At 45.1% G+C, this 19,699-nt stretch overlaps 1 protein-coding gene across 1 annotated transcript in view; it reads left to right on the top strand.

Moving 5' to 3' along the window:
- The window catches only part of LOC125117007 (guanylate cyclase 2G-like), a 41,059-nt gene that overhangs the window by 9,415 nt on the left and 11,945 nt on the right, over nucleotides 1–19,699 (top strand). The window contains 9 exon segments of the mRNA XM_047762687.1: nucleotides 419–470; nucleotides 472–552; nucleotides 1,903–2,035; nucleotides 3,812–3,919; nucleotides 6,359–6,496; nucleotides 9,212–9,274; nucleotides 11,665–11,685; nucleotides 12,189–12,293; nucleotides 13,088–13,156. Of these exon segments, the coding sequence (XP_047618643.1) occupies nucleotides 419–470; nucleotides 472–552; nucleotides 1,903–2,035; nucleotides 3,812–3,919; nucleotides 6,359–6,496; nucleotides 9,212–9,274; nucleotides 11,665–11,685; nucleotides 12,189–12,293; nucleotides 13,088–13,156 (770 nt within the window).

The following is a 19,699-nucleotide window of genomic DNA, read 5'->3' as shown; positions in this document are numbered from 1 at the left end:
AAGAGGTTGATGGGGCCTAGGAAGAGGCGGTGTCCCAGCCCCAGCCAACCACTCCCAAGCCATTTGGCCTCCTTTCGTCATATTTGATTGTTCAAAGGAATTGTAAATCTTGGGTTTTATGTGAAATTAGTTGGAAACTGATGAACCCCTTTTTTCCCCCTGAATACTGGCTAGATCTCCCAGCATAGACCTAACAGATGGTCCTGGAACCCCACCCAGCTATGTCTCTGAACTATCTTCTTTTTTCCCACTCTCCTCCTTGATATCTCTCAGATTTCCTGAAACAGCAAACACCTCCCGACTGGCTTTGGGTGGCTGCTGCCAGGGGCACTGCTCTGATGCCAGATGGCAGGCTGGCATTTTGAGCCACGAGCTCTTCTCTGTCCCTCTCACCCTGTGTGATTGCCTCTTTTTCCAGGAATCACCAGCCCTGTGTGTGTAGATTCCCGGGGAGAAAGGCTCATGGATTACTGTCTATGCTCTACAGAAATCCCAAAACAGGTCCCCTTTTCTTCCTTTTCTTTAATATGACAGCCATCAGGAATTCAACATGTATGGCAGGGCCTTGCTACACAAACAGGCCTGGGTGGAGAGGGAGGTCTGGGCCCTGCTGGGACTCCAGTTGAGAATCCAGCTCCTAGAAGCCACCACCAGTTGTCTGGTGCTCTCTGAACTCTTGAAGAGTAACTTTGGGCCTTCAAGGTGATCTTGGCCTTGATTGTGGGGGTGGCTTGGCCCCTTCAGATGCCAGTTGGAACACAGTACCCCTACCCGCCTTTCCAGGTGGGCCTGGGCCCCCTCTGATGCTCCAACTGGGCAGATCCTACAGCCCCAGGATCTCACAGAATGGCCCTGGTGCAGGGAGGTGATGGAGCACAGCACCCTACAGGGTCAGGTTCACAGTCAGTAAAACTGACTCCTCCAGACAGCCTGACTCCAAAACAGAGAGCTGTGGGGACCCCAGGACCTGGGTGCTGCCCTGAGCTCTCAGTACCCAGAAATACCAGTACTGGGAAAATCTCCATTTCTGTTCTCTCACCTATAAATCTATGAGCAGCTATAAGGGAATCTAAAACTTAATTCAATTCACCCCCCACCCCTGGACCCCCTACCCACTGCTACAACCCACAATTCAGATTTAATTTGACACTTTTCCCTCTTCTATTCTTATGGAATTTTAATGTCCCCAAATGGATTGCCCAAGAAATAAAACAACCATGGCTGGCCAGGTTCTCAGTATTGTACAGGCAGGCATTCTCCATGCAGGGGGGATGTTTTGGCCTGTGAAATGTCTAGGTGCTCTAGAAGATTTATCTCTATCAGACATGGGAGAAAATCTCAGCACCACTGGAGAACTGACACATCATCTTTTAAATCAGAAGTGACGCGGTTTAAATCAAATGATTGAATCAGCTATTCTCCCTAGGAAAAACCCTACTGCTCTTCCATAAATTATGCTACCTTAAGGCTGGATTTGGAAGTGTAGGTGAGATAGGACAACTGGACAGGCCAGCAGATGTTTGAGTTAAGAGATCAAACCCTGCTTCTTGCACAGGACCTGTGTGTTTCACTTGTCCCTGCTATCCCTGGAAGAGAGAAAAGTATAGTAAATCAAGTGGCCATTGACCTTTAATAATCTTCTTTCTTTCCTTTTCCTTTTATGTCTGTACCTGCAGCATATGGAATTTTCCAGGTCAAAGGTTGAATCGGAGCTGCAGGCCTACGCCATGGCCATAGCAACTCGGGATCTGAGCCACATCTGTGACTCAAGTTGCAGCTTCTGGCAATGACTTAACCCACTGAGCGAGGCCAGGGATCAACCCTGTGTCCTCATGGACACCATATCAGGTTCTTAACCTGCTGACCACAATGGGGAACTCTTTTTTTTTTTTTTTTTTAAAGACCCATGAGGAATTTCTCCACTGTTACTTGGCCCCATGGCTCTCTTCCTGAAGACAGACCTGGCTGTGGATTTTCCAATGAGCTCTGTGAAACTGAGCCAGCTCTCACAGGTCAGTGTGGCCACCTGGAGAAGGTAGCAGGAAAGGATTGTTTATGACAGGGCTTCTCAGCAGCAGCAGCAGCACCACTGATGTTGAGGGCGGGGTTATCTTAGTTGGTGTGCAAGGGGCTGTCCTGTGCATTGCAGGATCACTCTTAGCACCACTCCTGGCCTCCACCCACTAGATGGCAGCAGCACTTCTAGCTGTAACAACCCCAAATGTCTCTAGACGTTGCCAACTATCCCCTGGGGAGGCAAGAGTGCCCACCTCCTCTGTTAAGGACCACTGCTCTAGGGAAAACTGGCTCCTGAGATTTGAGTCACAGGAACTTCATTTCTAAGGAGGTAGAGTCTGGACCAGGGAGTGTGGCCTGGTGGTCAGGGAGTGTGGCCTGGTGGTTAGGAGCCCAGGCCTGGAACCAGGTGGATCGTAGCTGAGAACAAGTGTAGGGAGAACACACAATAAATGTTGAATGAAAGGTGGTGATGATATTAGAAGTCACCCCCCTTTTTTCTTTCTCTATGGTGGAAGTTTCTTTTCTTTTCTTTTCTTTTTTTTTTGGTGTGTGTGTGTCTCTTTTCTAGGGCTGCTTCTGCAACATATGGAGGCTCCCAGGTTAGGGGTTGAATCGGAGCTATAGCCACCAGCCTACTCCAGAGCCACAGCAACACGGGATCTGAGCCGCATTTGCATCCTACACCACAGCTCACGGCAACGCCGGATCCCTAACCCACTGAGCAAGGCCAGGGATAGGACCTGCAACCTCGTGGTTCCTAGTTGGATTCGTTAACTACTGTGCCACGACAGGAACTCCTGGAAGTTTCTGTATAACGCGAAGATGAGTGTAACTGCTGTGGGAACCAGAAGGGAGGTCAGAAAAGGAGTCCTGGAAGAGACAGGTTTGAGTGGACTCTGTGTGCCCTAACTTGGACCTGTGCCTGGGCAGCCTGTGAGCCATCCATTTGGCAGGGGCCGGGCAGGGCCCCGATATGCTCACTTCCACTCTCAGGTAGGGCCAAGTAATGACGTGTCTCAGCCCGCCAGGTGCAACCACTGTGATTCTCACCATCGCTCTCCTTGTAGGTCTGATTTTAAGATAAAGAGGGGAAAACTGCAGAGGCAAAATAGACATTTGGTGGCAAATCAATTACGATGACATCACCTTCTGTCCCTGAGCAAGGGGAGGCCACTGCTGGCCCAGACACCTGCTCTCCTGCTCACTGTGAGTGATTCCCAGAAGGGCCCTTGCCTGGGAGTTTGTGCAAGTGGAGGCTGATTCCTTTATAAAGTATGCGCTTGATGGAGAGTGTTGGGCCCTGAGTTCTGGTTCTAGGACTGCCCCTTCCTTGCTGGGAACATTTTGGCCCTCAGCTTCTGAATACTTACAAATGATCAGATGGTTTCCAAAGTTCCCTTCAGCTGTCTTCCCCAGTGGGTAGAAGAACCCCTATATCCTGCTCAAATATTAAAGCTGTCTCCTGGGGACCATTTGCTTATTTTATTTTATTAATTTTTTTTTTTTTTTTTACAGCTGCACCTCCAGCATACGGAAATTCCTAGGCTGGGGGTCGAATTGGAGCTGCAGCTGCCAGCCTCCACCACAGCCACAGCAACACTGGATCCAAGATGCATCTGTGACCCATGCTGCAGCTTATGGCAACACTGGAGCCTTAACCCAATGAGCGAGGCCAGGGATTGAACCAGCATGCTCACAGAGACCACATCTGGTCCTTAACCCACCGGGCCACAGGGAAACTCCCATTTACTTATTTTCAAAACCGTACTAACTCCTTTAATCTACTGATACCCAAGATAATACAATTTATTTATTCATCGCACACATGTTGCCCATCTACAGCAGGCCAAGCAGAGTGAAAGGCCTGGGATACACCACAAATGGATGTCTTCTGAGGGAGGTGAGTGCTCTGGGGGGCGAAGCAGAAGCCTTGCAGGTGGAGGGATTAAATGCTGCAGCATCATGAAGACTTCAGGGAGGAGGTGACATCCGGGGAGAGGGGGTTGGCTAGTGGTGATCAGGAGAGAAATAACGCAGGGTATGTGGCCTGCTCAGGGCTGCAAGGCTTGGCACACACTTAATAAGGATGACATGATTCAAAAAGTATAGAATGTTTACATTTATGTCATTCCAGAAAATCCAGCTTTGACTGTTTTTCATGCCAACTTTAGCTTGAGATTTTTTTTTTTGTCTTTTTTGCCTTTTCTAGGGCAACTCCCGCGGCATATGGAGGTTCCCAGGCTAGGGGTCTAATTGGAGCTGTAGCTGCTGACCTGAGCCAGAGCCACGGCAACGCCGGATCCAAACCAGAGTCTGTAACCTACACCACAGCTCACGGCAACGCCGGATCCTTAACCCACTGAGCAAGGGCAGGGACCGAACCCTCAACCTCATGGTCCCTAGTCGGATTTGTTAAGCACTGAGCCACGATGGGAACTCCTAGCTTGAGATTTTGAAGTGGCTTTTCTTCCTTTCCTTTCTCCTTTTTCGTTTAGTTTTTATTATGGGTATTAAACAGTGTAGCCTTTGCAAGTGTATATTGATTATTCTGGAGCACTTAATGGCTTATCAGAAAGGTTAGTGAGAAATCTTCTTTAGAGTAGAAAGATAGACTTGAGTTTCTGTACTTTAATAAGAGCTTTCCTGGGGGGAGGTGGAGGGAGGGAGTGAATTTTTACTTTCATTTCAAGTGATGAAAAACCCACAACTGAAGTAAGTTTTATGCCCAAATCGGCAATTTTAGATTTTCACATAGTACTTATTCAGGAGTACATGCTACTCAAGATATTCAAAGAGTAATAACAAGATATCAATTCTTGGAGTTCCCGCTGTGGCTTAGTGGTTAACGAATCCGACTAGGAACCATGAGGTTGCGGGTTTGATCCCTGGCCTCGCTCAGTGGGTTAAGGATCTGGTGTTGCTGCGGGCTGTTGTGTAAGTCGCAGGGGTGGCTCGGATCTGGTGTTGCTGCGACTGTGGCAAAGGCCAGCAGCTACAGCTCCAATTAGACCCCTAGCCTGGGGACCTCCATATGCCATGGGTGTGACCCTAGAAAACGTAAAAAGACAAAAAATTTAAAAATCAAAAAAAAAAAAAGATATCAACTCTTGAATCAGAATCTAGGTACCTGAACAAATGCATAAATCTTCAATACCTCAAAGCAAAATAAAATCGCTCTAGAAAGTTGTTGCTTGTTAGAAAAGTACTCAAGTTAGACTGAGGTATTCAGATTTGTTCTAAAGACATTTAGGTTAATTATAAAGATAAGGAAAGCTTTATGGGTCAAATTGAACATTCCTCTCATTATGTATATTTTGTTCCTGTTATTGGCTTTATTTTCAAAATTGTACTTTGTAGTATTAGTTTCCTTTTACTGTATATATTCTTGCATATACTATTCATTGAATAAGTGAATTATGACTTTTAAAAAAAGAAAAAAAAAGCTGACTTGGCAGCTACAAAGTCAAGGAGTTTTCAACATGCTAAGACCAGGAGATTGGGGTTCATTTCTAAGTCATTTTTCAAGTGTCCCTGGGTGTTCTGGGGCTCACTTTTCTGGTCTTGGATGGAAGATAGATTGAGGTAGAGGTGAGGGCTCTGCTTTGATCTGCTGGTTCCTACATTAGGGTTCCAGGTAAGACTCTCTTTGAAAACCAAGATTCCTTTGTTTAAAACACTCTCTAGGAGTTCCCGTCGTGGCTCAGTGGTTAATGAATCCGACTAGGAACCATGAGGTTGCGGGTTCGGTCCCTGCCCTTGCTCAGTGGGTTAACGATCCAGCGTTGCCAGGAGCTGTGGTGTAGGTTGCAGACGCGGCTCGGATCCCGCATTGCTGTGGCTCTGGCATAGGCCAGTGGCTATAGCTCCAATTCGACCCCTAGCCTGGGAACCTCCCTGTGCCACAGAAGCAGCCCTAGAAATGGCAAAAAGAGAAAAAAACAAACCAACGAACCAACCAACAAACAAAAACCACTCTCTAGGTGTTGGGGAGGTACTGGGGTGTTACACAGAGAGGTTACATCCTTAGATGCTCATTGAGAAAAATGACTCTGATATTAGGTCACAGAAATACCAGAGTCAGAACTTGAATTTGGGCAGTCTGACACCAGCATCTTAACCACGCCATTGCCCATGGTGGCACAGACACAAAAGTGGTCCATATAGCAGTCAGTGGTTAAGCACTTATCCTTCAGGTCAGAGAGGTCAGGGTTCAAGTCCTGACTCTCATTTAGTAACTGTAATTAACCTTGGCACTAATTTTCATCATCTATAAAAGGCACCGTCCCTTCTGTACTTGGTCATGCTACTGAGGGCCACCAAATCATGTTCTGTTTTGCAGCCACCCCAGAGAGGCACCCCTGAATCGAGAGGGAACAGCAGTAACTCGTCTAGTGTGGTGACTTCTGGGGACCTCAGCTCCTTTGCCAAGAGCCAGCAGGGAGAAGAGCTCTTTTATGCCCCAGCAGGGCTTTACCAGGTACTTCTGAGGGCAGAGGGCCTGCATGTAGGTCTTTGCGGCATTTCTGTCCCATCCTCTGTATGGCCTTTAGGTCAGGCACAGTACTCTGAATAGTAGGATATTCTTTAAGGAAAAGCTGTGAAAAAAGCTGTGACTCCAAACTCTGCTTCTCTAACTTTAATGTACATATGAGTCACCTGGGGCTCATGTAAAAATACAGATTCTGGCTCAGTAGGTCTGGGGTGGAGCCTGAGATTCTGCATTTTCCCTAACAAATTCCCAGGTGATTCCTGGCTTCTAGATTAGACTCAGCTCTGTCCAATAGAACTTTCTATAAAGATGGAACTATTCCAGGAGTTCCTGTTGTGATTCAGTAGGTTAAGAACCTGACTAGTATCCATGAGGATGCAGGTTAGACCTCTGGCCTCGTTCAGTGGGTTAAAGATCTGGCACGGCCATGAGCTGTGGTGTAGGTCGCAGACGTGGTTCAGATCTGGCATTGCTGTGGCTGTGGCATAGCCTGGCAGCTGCAGCCTGCCAATTCAACCATTAGCCCGGGAACTTCCATATGCCGCAGGTGCATCCCTAAAAAGAAAAAGAAAAAAAAAGATGGAAATATTCCACATGTACACAGTCCAGTACGGTAGATACTACCTTCATGTAACTGTTAAACATTGGTGTGACGGAGGAACTGAATTTTTAATTTTACATAATTTTATGAATATGAATTTAGTTAACTCCATGTGGCTAGTGGCCCACCTTACTGGACAGTGCAGTCCAAGAGCAGACATGCCTTCATCCTCAGTCCTTTTGTACTGATGAAACAGTCGTGAAAACTGATGCTTCTACAGAACTAATAGTGGCAGCAACTGAAGCCTCTAGCCAAATTCCCACCTGCCCCTTCTCTTCCACACCCCAGACCGTCACGGCTGCCTGTGCCTGGCACTCCTTTGGAAGTTCCAGTCCCCAGAAGGAAAATTATATACAGAAACAAAAAATCTATGTTTGTTTATTTATTTATTTGTCGAGGCTGTAGCATGTGGAAGTTCCCCAGGCCAGCGATCGAACCTGCACCACAGCAATGACCAGAGCCACAGCAGTGACAATACTGGATCCTTAACCTGCTGAGCCACTAGGGAACCACCTATGTTTATTCTTTGAATAGGCAGTCCTAGAGAGTAGGAGCAGAAATCTCCAAGCAAGGGAAGGCATGTTCCTTGTTCTAAACTGCATGTAGCAAAGATTGGCGCTAAGTCATTCCCTATGCAACCAAACTTATTTTTATAAATGTTCACGTGAGTTTTTAAACTACAAAAAATCTCCTTGGATATTATCACCTATAAACCCCTAAGCACCTCCATCCATTCAAAACTATATCTTACGGTCAACTAGCCATGTAGAGATGGAAGCCAAGAATCTATAGCTGATCACTATTGGTTAATCTTCCTAAAATACCTCCCCTCTTCTCCATCAAACATGGTCACTGGGTACCCACCTCCATTGCCTGTGGAGACAGTGTCCAAACTCTTAACAAGGAACCAAAGACTCTCTACCACGTGGTCCTAACCTACTTGCAGAATCTCTTTTTTTTTTTTTTTTTACTGGCCTGAGTTCTATAGTCACCCAATGTGCGTTCCCCCTGCCAGGCCATGCCATGCCTATTGCCCCCTACCCACCCCCTATAGAACTTCTTGTTCTTCAGGGTTCAGCTTAAGCCTCACCTCTTCCAGGAATCTTTTCTTTCATCTTACTAGGATCCCTTCCTCTTTGGAATTCACATCACTGTCCTGAGTCCTTTGAAATGAATCCTGTACTAAAAGTGGCCGATCTTGGGTGGACATCTAACTCATGCAGAAGCTTATATCTCCTCTTCTGTCCAGAGTCTATCTCTTCTTCTACCCAGATCTTTCCAGATTGTTGTATGTTTTTGTAGTGTTTGATAAAGTGACTCTCTAAAAGCAGACTTAACAGGTAATAGTGAGCAGATAGGCCCCTTACTGGAAATTTGATATGTGTCAGTTAAGAATGTTACATATTTTAACCCTCATGACAACTCCATGAGATAGGTTTTTTTTTTTTTTTTTTGCCATGCCTGCAGTATGTAGAAGTTTCCAGGCCAGGGATAGAACCGATGCCACAGCAGTGATCCAAACCACCGCAGTGACAATGCTGGATCCTAAACCCACTGAGCCACATGGAAACTCCAGTGAGATAGCTATTATTTTTAATTCCCATTGCACAGATGAAGACATGGAGGTTCGGAGAAGCTAAAGCCCTTGCCCAAGATTGTACAGGTTGTAAGTGTAGAAATCGGCTTCGAACTGAGGAATCTGACTCCAGGCGTATACTTATGACCTCAATTCATTCATGCCTCTGAATGCTAATGGGACATTATCGTTAATAGAAAAAGTACAGTCATGAGTCAGATGTCCAGGCTGTATGACCTACAAATGTGTGTGGCCCTGTACAAATTCCCTAACCTCAGTGATCCCATCTGGAAAAGGGCTGAGCCTACCCACCTTGAAGGGGTGTGATGCCTGCAGGCAGCTGGCTTGACTCCTGGACACAGCACAGGGCCACCCTGGGACTCATCTGGGCAGGGGAGAGCTCAGTGATCCCTTTTGTGGGTGGATTTCTTGCCACTCTTCCTGCCCTCCTTCCTACCTCTTTCTGAGTGTAGCTTTTTCTGGATCATCCTGGGTTAAGCGCATTCTGCTTTGTCTCTGGTTCTAGGGAAACCATGTCGCCATCTGCTATGTTGATGACCAAGCAGAAGCCTGGATCAGAAAGCCTCCTGTGCTGCATGCAGGAAATCAGTTTGGTGAGGCCCCCGCCCCTGGGAGGAGAAATTGCTGCTATCTGCCTCACCTCTGCCAGCTCCTCATTCCCACTTGCAGAGGCGGGGGCTACCCTTACCCCAAAAAGCTTTGATGCGAAGCTGCTTCTCTGAACTTGGCCCTGACCCCCACCCCCAATACGCCAGACTTTAGACCTCAGACCCTTATGCTTGACTCAGGGACCTGACTCCTGGGAACTCTGCTAGCCAGTTCTTTGCCTTAAATTCTTCCTGACCTTAATTCTACCTCTTCATTCTTTGTGTCTGTGACTCTCCTCTTTCGAACCTGGTCCTTGGAGGGCATCATGTTCCTGGGGTCTTCTTGCCCTATGGTTTTCGTTATCCCCGTTACTCTCGAGGAATCCGATCCTTCCTCTGGTTTCTTTGCTGGGGGCAGACCGCCTGGAGGTACCTCCCAGATCTGCCACTAATGAGTTATACGATCTTGAACACATATCTTTCTTTCTCTCTCTTTTTTTTTATAGATTTATTGAAGTATTCACAAAGTTTTTAGAAGGTGGTGATGACTTCTGCTGTACAACAAAGTGATTCAGTTATACATGCACACATATCCATTTGCTTTCAGATCCTTTTCCCATGTAGATGATTAAAGAATATGGGTAGAGTTCCCTGTGCTCTACAGAAGGTCCCTTTTGGCCAATCATTCCATAGCCCTCAGTGTGCATATGCCAGTCCCAAACCCCCAGTCCGTCCCTCCTCCCCCCACCCAACCTGTCCCCTTTGGTAACTGTAAGTTTTTCAAAGTCCGTGAGTCTGTTTCTGTTCTGCAAATATGTTCATTTGTATGCTTTTTTATTTTATTATTATTATTATTTTTAGCATTTATTGGCAGAAAGTTTTATTAATTAATAATGAAATTAAATTCACAAAAGAGCCCAGTGGAAAACTGTATTGGTTAGGATTTTCTTCTTTTTTTTTTTCTTTTTCAAGATTTTTTTTTTTTTTCCCACTGTATAGCAAGGGGGATCAAGTTATCCTTACATGTATACATTACAATTACATTTTCCCCCCCACCCTTTGTTCTGTTGCAACATGAGTATCTAGACATAGTTCTCAATGCTACTCAGCAGGACCTCATTGTAAATCTATTCTAAGTTGTGCCTGATAAGCCCAAGCTCCTGATCCCTCCCACTCCCTCCCCCTCCCATAAGGCAGCCACAAGTCTTTTCTCCAAGTCCATGATTTTCTTTTCTGAGGAGATGTTCATTTGTGTTGGATACTAGATTCCAGTTATAAGTGATATCATATGGTATTTGTCTTTGTCTTTCTGGCTCATTTCACTCAGGATGAAATTCTCTAGTTCCATCCATGTTGCTGCAAATGGCATTATGTCATTCTTTTTTATGGCTGAGTAGTATTCCATTGTGTATATATACCACCTCTTCCAAATCCAATCATCTGTCGATGGACATTTGGGTTGTTTCCATGTCCTGGCTATTGTGAAGAGTGCTGCAATGAACATGCGGGTGCACGTGTCTCTTTTAAGTAGAGTTTTTTCCGGATAGATGCCCAAGAGTGGGATTGCGGGGTCATATGGAAGTTCTATGTATAGATTTCTAAGGTATCTCCAAACTGTTCTCCATAGTGGCTGTACCAGTTTACATTCCCACCAGCAGTGCAGGAGGGTTCCCTTTTCTCCACAGCCCCTCCAGCACTTGTTATTTGTGGATTTATGAATGATGGCCATTCTGACTGGTGTGAGGTGTTATCTCATGGTAGTTTTGATTTGCATTTCTCTTATAATCAGCGATGTTGAGCATTTTTTCATGTGTTTGCTGGCCATCTGTACATCTTCCTTGGAGAAATGTCTATTCAGGTCTTTTGCCCATTTTTCCATTGATTGATTGGCTTTTTTGCTGTTGGGTTGTATAAGTTGTTTATATATTCTAGAGATTAAGCCCTTGTCTGTTGCATCATTTGAAACTGTTTTCTCCCATTCTGTAAGTTGTCTTTTTGATTTCTTTTTGGTTTCCTTGGCTGTGCAAAAGCTTTTGAGTTTGATTAGGTCCCATGGGTTTATTTTTGCTCTAATTTCTATTGCTTTGGGAGACTGACCTGAGAAAATATTCATGATGTTGATGTCAGAGAGTGTTTTGCCTATGTTTTCTTCTAGGAGTTTGATGGTGTCCTGTCGTATATTTAAGTCTTTCAGCCATTTGGAGTTTATTTTTGTGCATGGTGTGAGGGTGTGTTCTAGTTTCATTGCTTTGCATGCAGCTGTCCAGGTTTCCCAGCAGTGCTTGCTGAATAGACTTTCTTTTTCCCATTTGATGTTCTTGCCTCCCTTGTCAAAGATTAATTGACCATAGGTGTCAGGGTTTATTTCCAGATTCTCTATTCTGTTCCATTGGTCTGTCTGTCTGTTTTGATACCAGTACCACACTGTTTTGATGACTGTGGCTTTGTAGTATTTCTTGAAGTCTGGGAGAGTGATGCCTCCTGCTTGGTTTTTGTTTCTGAGGATTGCTTTGGCGATTCTGGGTCTTTTGTGGTTCCATATAAATGTTTGGATTGTTTGTTCTAGTTCTGTGAAAAATGTCCTGGGTAATTTGATAGGGATTGCATTGAATCTGTAGATTGCTTTGGGTAGTATGGCCATTTTTACAATATTGATTTTTCCAATCCTGTATGCTTTTTTAAATTCCACGTATAAGTGATGTGATATATATCTGACTAACTTACTCTATCTTTTGAGCATCAGTTTTCTCACCTGTAAAATGGGAGCAGTTGTAGTTCTTATCTCACAGAGCCTTTGTGAAAAATAGCTGAAAGTGTATAAAGCACATAGCATAGTCCCTAAAGGCAGAAGATGCACTATAATCATAAGCTGTTATTATCATTATTATTTTTCAGATGTATGACTTAAGGCATGAAAACATCATTCCCTTCTTTGGTATTTGCATGGAATCACCTAACCTCTGCATTATCACCCACTATTGCAAAAAAGGAAGTCTTAATGTAAGCAAGATAGTAAATCGTACCTGAGGCTTGATTAGCAGACGCTGATAAAAAAGCTTAAAAAAACGCTTTTGTCCTTTCATCCAAGAACAGTTCCTCTCTGGTCTAATTTCAAGACCTGAATTGTCTTGCTGGGCCCCTTGCAAGGGATCAAACAAGCAGTGCAGTTGTCAAGTGTCTGGTTTCTTTGTTCTGGTTGAACATTGTCTGAGCTTGATTTTATCTCCTAAGGTGTCCCTGCTACTTTTTTTGGCGGGGTGGTGTGCACCCGTGGCATATGGAACTTCCCAGGCGAGGGACTGAATCAGAGCTACAGCTGCTGGCTACAGCCACAGCTGTAGCAATGTGGGATCTGAGCCGTGTCTGTGACCTGCACCACAGCTCATGGCAACACCGGATCCCTGACCCACTGAGCAAGGCCAGGGATCAAACCCACATCCTCATGGTTTCTATTCAGCTTACTTTCCACTGTGCCCCAGTGGGAACTGCCCCCCCCCACTACTTCTGGACTGTGTTCCTGGGCCCCCCTCCCTATAGTAGGTGACCATCAGCTTTATGTCAGGAGCAAAGAAATGTTTATAAAACTCAAGACCATGTGGCTTTCTCAATATTGAGTCAGGTTATGGGTTCTCCCAGGAAGACTTCCGGTTATGAATTTAGTGTTCTCTGCCTCAGTTTGTCTCAGTTCTGCTCAACATCATCCAAAGCAGTAGACTTAAACCCACTGACCCTAAGACACTCATTGTGCTTCCGGTTGATTCACTGGTGATGTTTTGAATAACTGTATCTTTCAGGATGTTTTGTGAACAGACAATGAAATGGACTGGATATTCAAGCTCTCGTTTGCATATGACATAGTCAATGTGAGTATCTTATAAGCTTCTGTAAAAAGCAAATACTGTTTGTTCTTGAGTCGTTCCATGTCTTGGATTTACTACTCTTTCCTAAAAATTTGAGTCATCATCCAATCTCTTCAAACAAAGTAATTCCACTTCTAAAAATCCACCATTTTCCTCAGAATTTCCATTCTTTTCACCTTCCTGCATCTAAAGTAAGTGACAAGAGAGTAAAGTATTTTACCTTAAAGGCGGAAGGTGTGCCTAATCAAAAAAGGGACGGGTGTTTGCATTTTCAGGTAGAACTTTTTATCCCAAAGAAAATCTAACTGATAGACCACAAAGTGAGTTGGAGAGGGAGATTCCTAACACCCCTTTCTTCTTCCTAGTCCCTAGTTCCTTTTCCCAGAAAATGGGGATCATTACCACAGTGACCACAAAGGTGTTGACCTAAAAGTTGGACTTAGGATGTTTATCCGAGAAGGTAAACAAGCAGGTGAATTTTTACTTTGGGCCAAGAGGGTGGGGGTGGATGTGAAGAAGAGTAGTAGTTGATGATGATGATAATAGCTAAAATATATTTAGTGCTTCCTTTGACTCAGATACTTTCCAGCACGTTATGTAAATGAATTTACTTCATTCCTACCACAAAAGGTAAGGTAGATCTATTATTATCCCTATTTCACAGGTGGGAAATGGGTCAGCTGGGCCATATCGGTATGGACCAGCATGCTGAGGGTGCTCTCCTCACTCTGGGCTAAAATCCAGTTACTCTTTCTAAGCTCACTGAATCTGCTTTTGCCATTAGAGGGGAGCAAGCCAATGACCTGGGAATGAGTCCTGATGAGGAAAACACTCACCCTGACCCATGGCTATTGGTCAAATGTCAATCAACAGTCCATCCACCGATCAACATCCATCAACCGACAGACTCCTATGGGTAAGACCCTGCCTGAAATACATGAGTGGAATATAAACTCTGCTCTCCCGGGTTGTAGGGCTAATGACTCATTGAGTGGCCATGGCAAGTTGCTTCCCCTCTCTGAACCTCAGCCTCCGTGTAGGTTTAATGAGTAAGGTTGGCCTGAATGACATTGAAGGGCTTTTCTTCCTCAAGGATCTGATGGCTCTTTGTGCCAAAGGAGCTGAGTCTTAATGGCTTTGTTAAACTTTGACTTCCCAGCCTTAATGGGAAGCCAGTGTATGGTTACCAAGCGAGGTGACAAGCAGAAACCTCTCCATGATTGGTCTCCACGGACAACCTTAGGCCACCACTCTGATTATTTCAGTGAAAGTTTACTAAGTGTCTCTTAAGGGTTGGTTCTACTTTGGGAACTTTTATAGGAAGACAAGGACTTGTTTTCATCTTTGAATAGCTTAAAATTGAGCTAGAGAGGAGTTCCCATTGTGGCTCAGTGGTTAATGAACTCCACTAGCATCCATGAGGATGTGGGTTCTATCCCTGACCTTGCTCAGTGGGTTAAGGATTTGGCGTTGCCATGAGCTGTGGTGTAGGTCACAGATGCAGCTTGGATCCCATATTGCTGTGGCTATGGCATAGGCCAGTGTTATAGCTCCAATTCGACCCCTAGCCAGGGAACCTCCATATGCTGCGGGTGCGGCCCTGAAAAAGACAGAAAAAAAAAAAAAAAGAGCTAGAGAGAAAAACTTAAAAGCTAAAAATGTACATATGAAATTATTTAAGTGGTGGGGAATGTTATAAAATAGGAGAATCTGACGTGGTATCCTCTGCTGCTCTGGGCTTTCTCTCTTTCCCTTCACCCATCCTCACTTCCCACCAAGCCCTGGGACGTTCTCTGGTCTCCAGGGATCTGTCTCCCACCCTAGTCAAGACAGTTAGCATCACTTATCTTGGATATAAAGAGAAAGCTAATAAGTTCTCACCATGATGCAGATGACTAGCAGATTTAACCTTTTCAGTGGGGGACATTTGGCTCTCAAGAAGAATTAACTCAAAGCTTTCTCTGGAAAAATGCTGTGGTGGGTATGAATGAAACTTTGAAGGGGAAGGTCTCCCTGGGGGCCATCAGCTATTCCAGGTCACTGGGTCTATCCTCTACTCCACACCAGGAGAACAGAGGACAGCTTGACGCCTCACTCTGGAAGGTCTGCCCTTCCTGAAATAGAGTGGACACATTGTGGATCCTGTAAGGAAGTCATAATGAACCAGGTCAATGCATGTTGGCCTCTGAGTCCAATTACTCTGCCAATATTCCTTGAAAGGGGAGTAAGAGTAAAGAAAAGTCACTACAGCCTTTTGGAGCTTTGGCATGGGTGACTTTGACAGGAGCCCAGGTACTGGGCCAACTCAGGTGTCGGACTGCACTTCTGGCCATCATGTACCAGTTGTAAAAACAATCTCCCTTCCGGTGTCTATTGATCAGAACCTCTTCTACTAGGTATTAAACAGATTGAGATGCCACAGACTTTTCAAGATAGCAAGTATAGGAGCTCCCATTGTGGCACAGTGGAAACAATCCAACTAGTATCCATGAGGATGCAGGTTCAATCCCTGGCCTTTCTCAGTGGATTAAGGATCCGGCGTTGCTGTGAGCTGTGGTGTAGGTTGCAGATGCAGCTCAGATCCCACGTTGCTGTAGCTGTGGTGTAGGCCTGCAGCTACAGCTCTGATTAGACCCCTGGCCAGGGAGCTTCCATATGTTGTGACTTGGGCCCTAAAAAGCAAAAAAAAAAAAAAAAAAAAGGCAAAAGAAAGAAAAAAGATAGTAAGTGTATATTAATTGCATACCTGATTTTGGTCAAATCCCATTCTGGGCATGGAAGAATAAGGGATGAGTCTTACTGTCCTGTCCCCAGGGAGTTCAACCCAGTGGGACCAGCTTCGGAAGGAGCTTTGGAGAGCGTAATAGTCTTCTTGAGTTAGGGATGGCCCTTTGTTTCTAAGTGAGGGAAGTCTTGATAGATTAAGAAGATGAAGACAGTTTGGCATTGCCATTGTCTTGGGAATTGGAACCCTGGCTTGGCCATGTGCTGTCCAGGTGAACTTAACTACCCTGAGCCTCAGTTTTCCCTGTGCATAAAATAAAGATAACAGCAGTACCTGCCCTTAGGGTTGTTGTGAGGACTAAGTTATATAAAACGCTTATTACCATGCCTATTCCATAACAGGTGTCCAGTAAATGTTAATTGTTAGCATTAGTAGGAGTAAATTATTACTATTAACACAGGTAACCCAACTACTAGTACTAAAAACATACACTTTTTTTGTCTTTTGTCTTTTTTTTTTGTTGTTGTTGTTGCTATCTCTTGGGCCGCTCCCACGGCATATGGAGGTTCCCAGGCTAGGGGTTGAATCGGAGCTGTAGCCACCGGCCTACGCCAGAGCCACAGCAACGCGGGATCCGAGCCGCATCTGCAACCTACACCACAGCTCACGGCAACGCCGGATCGTTAACCCACTGAGCAAGGGCAGGGACCGAACCCGCAACCTCATGGTTCCTAGTCGGATTCGTTAACCACTGCGCCACGACGGGAACTCCCACTTTCTTATTTAATTCCCCCAACAATCCTATGGGATAAGCCTCCACCGTCCAAAGAATGGTACCACTAGCCACGTGTGACTATTAAACATGGGTGATGAAGCTAGTCCAAGTTGAGATACATTAAAATCCATGCCAGATTTTAAAGATTTAGTAAAAACAAACAAAAAAGGAATGTAAATTATCTCACTAGTATTTTCACATAGTCTGCATGGTGAAATAAGATTTTTTAGTACATTGGGTTATCTAAAATTTATTGTTAAAATTCATTTCATCTGCTTAACTAAAAAATTAAACATTGCACATATGCTTACATTATATGTTTACTGGATAGGGCTCCTATTATTTAGCAGTTAACTCCATTATTAATTTCTTTAATTCCAACATTGATAATATCCATATTTACTCCATTTTCCAAAGGGAAAAAAAAAAAAAGAAGAGGCTAGTGAGATGAAGTAACCAGCCAAACGGGTAAAAGGCAGATTGGAATTGGCAGCCAGTCTGTCTTCAAAAGCTGATTCCTGGAGTTCCCATTCTGGCTTGGCAGTAATGAACCCACTAGTACCCATGAGGATGCAGGTTTGATCCTTGGCCTTGCTCAGTGGACTAAGGATCCGGCATTGCCATGAGCTGCATTGTAGGTCTCAGACATGGCTTGGATCTAGCATTGTTGTGGCTGTGGTATAGGCTGTAGGCTGTAGCTCCGACTAGACCCCTAGCCTGGGAACTTCCGTATGCCACAGCTGCAGTCATAAAAAGACCAAAAAAAAAAAAAAAAAAAAAAGCTGAATCTTTTCCTCCCTGGCAAGTACCAGAGAATAGAGATGTGGGATCTAGAAGTAGGAGCCCTGCAGGCCAGCCCCCACTTGCCAGGAGGAAAATAAAAGGAGCTTCACACAGGTAGAGAATAAAACTGGTCAAAGTGTTTGCAACCTGGTGCTTAAATCATGAGCCTCTCATAGTTCTATTTGTTCTCAGACCACAGAATATATAAAGTCAGACATTTCTATCCAGACAGGAAAATAAAACAGCTGTGTGCCATCTCTTGGAGAGGATTCCACACCAAGGATTCCAAGCCTCCCTAAACCTGTTATTTATGCCCTCACAGAAGGAGTACCACTAAATGTACCTGGATGTCACGGGTGGTTAGCAGTGACCTGACCTGTGTGTAAAATGCCTCCTGCCGGGGGTGGGCCTGGCACTAGCAGGGGCAGGGACCGTCCTGTGTGTCTGGGAGAGTCCTGCTGAATGGAGAGGCCTCCAGGGGGTCTGAGGGAATGCTCCCCAGACTAAAGGCCCAGACCTTGGCCCATTGGAGCCTTGCTGGGGCCACCTCGCTGGGGTGGAGGTGACCCCATCCAGGCCCCTCTGGGTCTGGTTAATGGAGTTGCATTTCTAAAATATGATTCAACTTTGTAATCTCATAAAACAAATACACCCGATTGATAAAGGAACAGGGCCTCCAGATTTTTTTAGTGGGTGGGGTGGGGGGCGGCGCACCCATCTCTCTAGACATTTCCTTATTGCTTTGGGTATGAGCCTGTGTTTCCAAAGCAATCAGAAGCACTTGCTAAAGCGGATAGTGATTCAGCCTGTCATCACTGCTGGGGAAAGAGCTGAGTCGCAGACCTGGTGCTCAGGAGGCCCAAGGACTGTTCCTGGGTGCAAGAGTCTGTTCAGAGGCCTTTCTCACATTCTTCCTTGCTGGACACTGAGGACCAGTGCCACTGTGTTGCCACAGTGTGTGCTCTGAGTTGGTCTTGTGATTCATTATTTTTTCTTTCTATAAGACCAAACATGCGGCATATGAAAGTTCCCGGGCTAGGGGTCAAATTGGAGCTGCAGCTGCCAACCTACACTACAGCCACAGCAATGCAGGATCCAGGCTACTTCTGTGACCTATATACCACAGCTCCGTGGCAATGCCAGACATGTAACCCGCTAAGTGAGGCCAGAGATCGAACCCACATCCTCATGGATACTAGTCAGGTTACTAACCTGCTGAGCAACAATGGGAACTCCTTGTGATTCATTTAAACCTGGCCGTTCGTGTTCAATGGTTGGTAGCTTTCTCTACCCTGTTCCTCATCGACCCTCCTCTACAATCACCCAGGGCACTGGAAACAGTAAAACGAGTGGTTTAGAGGTGGCTGGGCTTCAAAGGTGACCCAACCGGTGGAGGGTTTATCTCCCAGCTCTGTTCCCCACTCCTTGGGAATAGTTTCAAACCTTGCATTTCTTCATCCTCATCCCCTTGCAAAATAAGAATCAGCGCTGCCTTGATGCAGATTCCCTTAGCCAGCCCTTCAGAGGAAGCCCTCATCCCTCCATTCTGACCACTCTGTTGCTTCGGGTTCTTCTGCACTCAGGCTTGGTTTGTTTGGCAGTAATCCGCAGCTCATGTAGGTTCTTATGTCTGGGCCCAGGCATTGGTACATGTATATTCTTAAGCTCCCCAGGTGATTTTAATGTGCAGCCAAATCTGGGAACCATTGACACAGGGACAGGTCTTTTCAGATTCATAGGCACATCTCCAGGGGCTTGGGTGAAAATGCATAGATTATTTAGATTCAGTAAATGCATAGATTATTTAGATGACTTGAATTCAGTACGTCTGAGCAGGGCTTGAGATTCTGCATTTCTGCCAAGCTCCCAGATGCAGCTGTTGCTGCTGGTTCCTGGGGCATCTTTCAAGTAAAATTGAAGCTGAGTGAGGTGAAGTGCTTTATTTGAAGAGACCGAGTGGTAAAGTCTAGGCTGGAACACATCTGCAGACTCTAGAGTTTTTTCTGCCTCTTTATAAGGAATAGTGCTTCATGAGTGCATTAAAATAATTAATGTAACCTCTTAAGAACACAGTGAATGGCATGAGACTTTTTCAGTGTCCCTCATTTTATTTCCTCTGCCTGCCGTGTGCTCAAGGACTCTTAAGTGCACGTAATAAATAAAATATTCTATAATTATAGACCCATGAGATGCAGATAGTAATAGCGTATAATCTGTAATGCGTAGGTAATAAAATAATATTCTTAATTGCCTAGGGTGGTTC

The sequence above is a fragment of the Phacochoerus africanus genome, chromosome 15 (assembly GCF_016906955.1).
Source record: "Phacochoerus africanus isolate WHEZ1 chromosome 15, ROS_Pafr_v1, whole genome shotgun sequence".
NCBI lineage: Eukaryota > Metazoa > Chordata > Mammalia > Artiodactyla > Suidae > Phacochoerus > Phacochoerus africanus.
The sequence above is the reverse complement of the archived record's forward strand: the minus strand, read 5'-3'. Positions and strand labels throughout refer to the sequence as shown.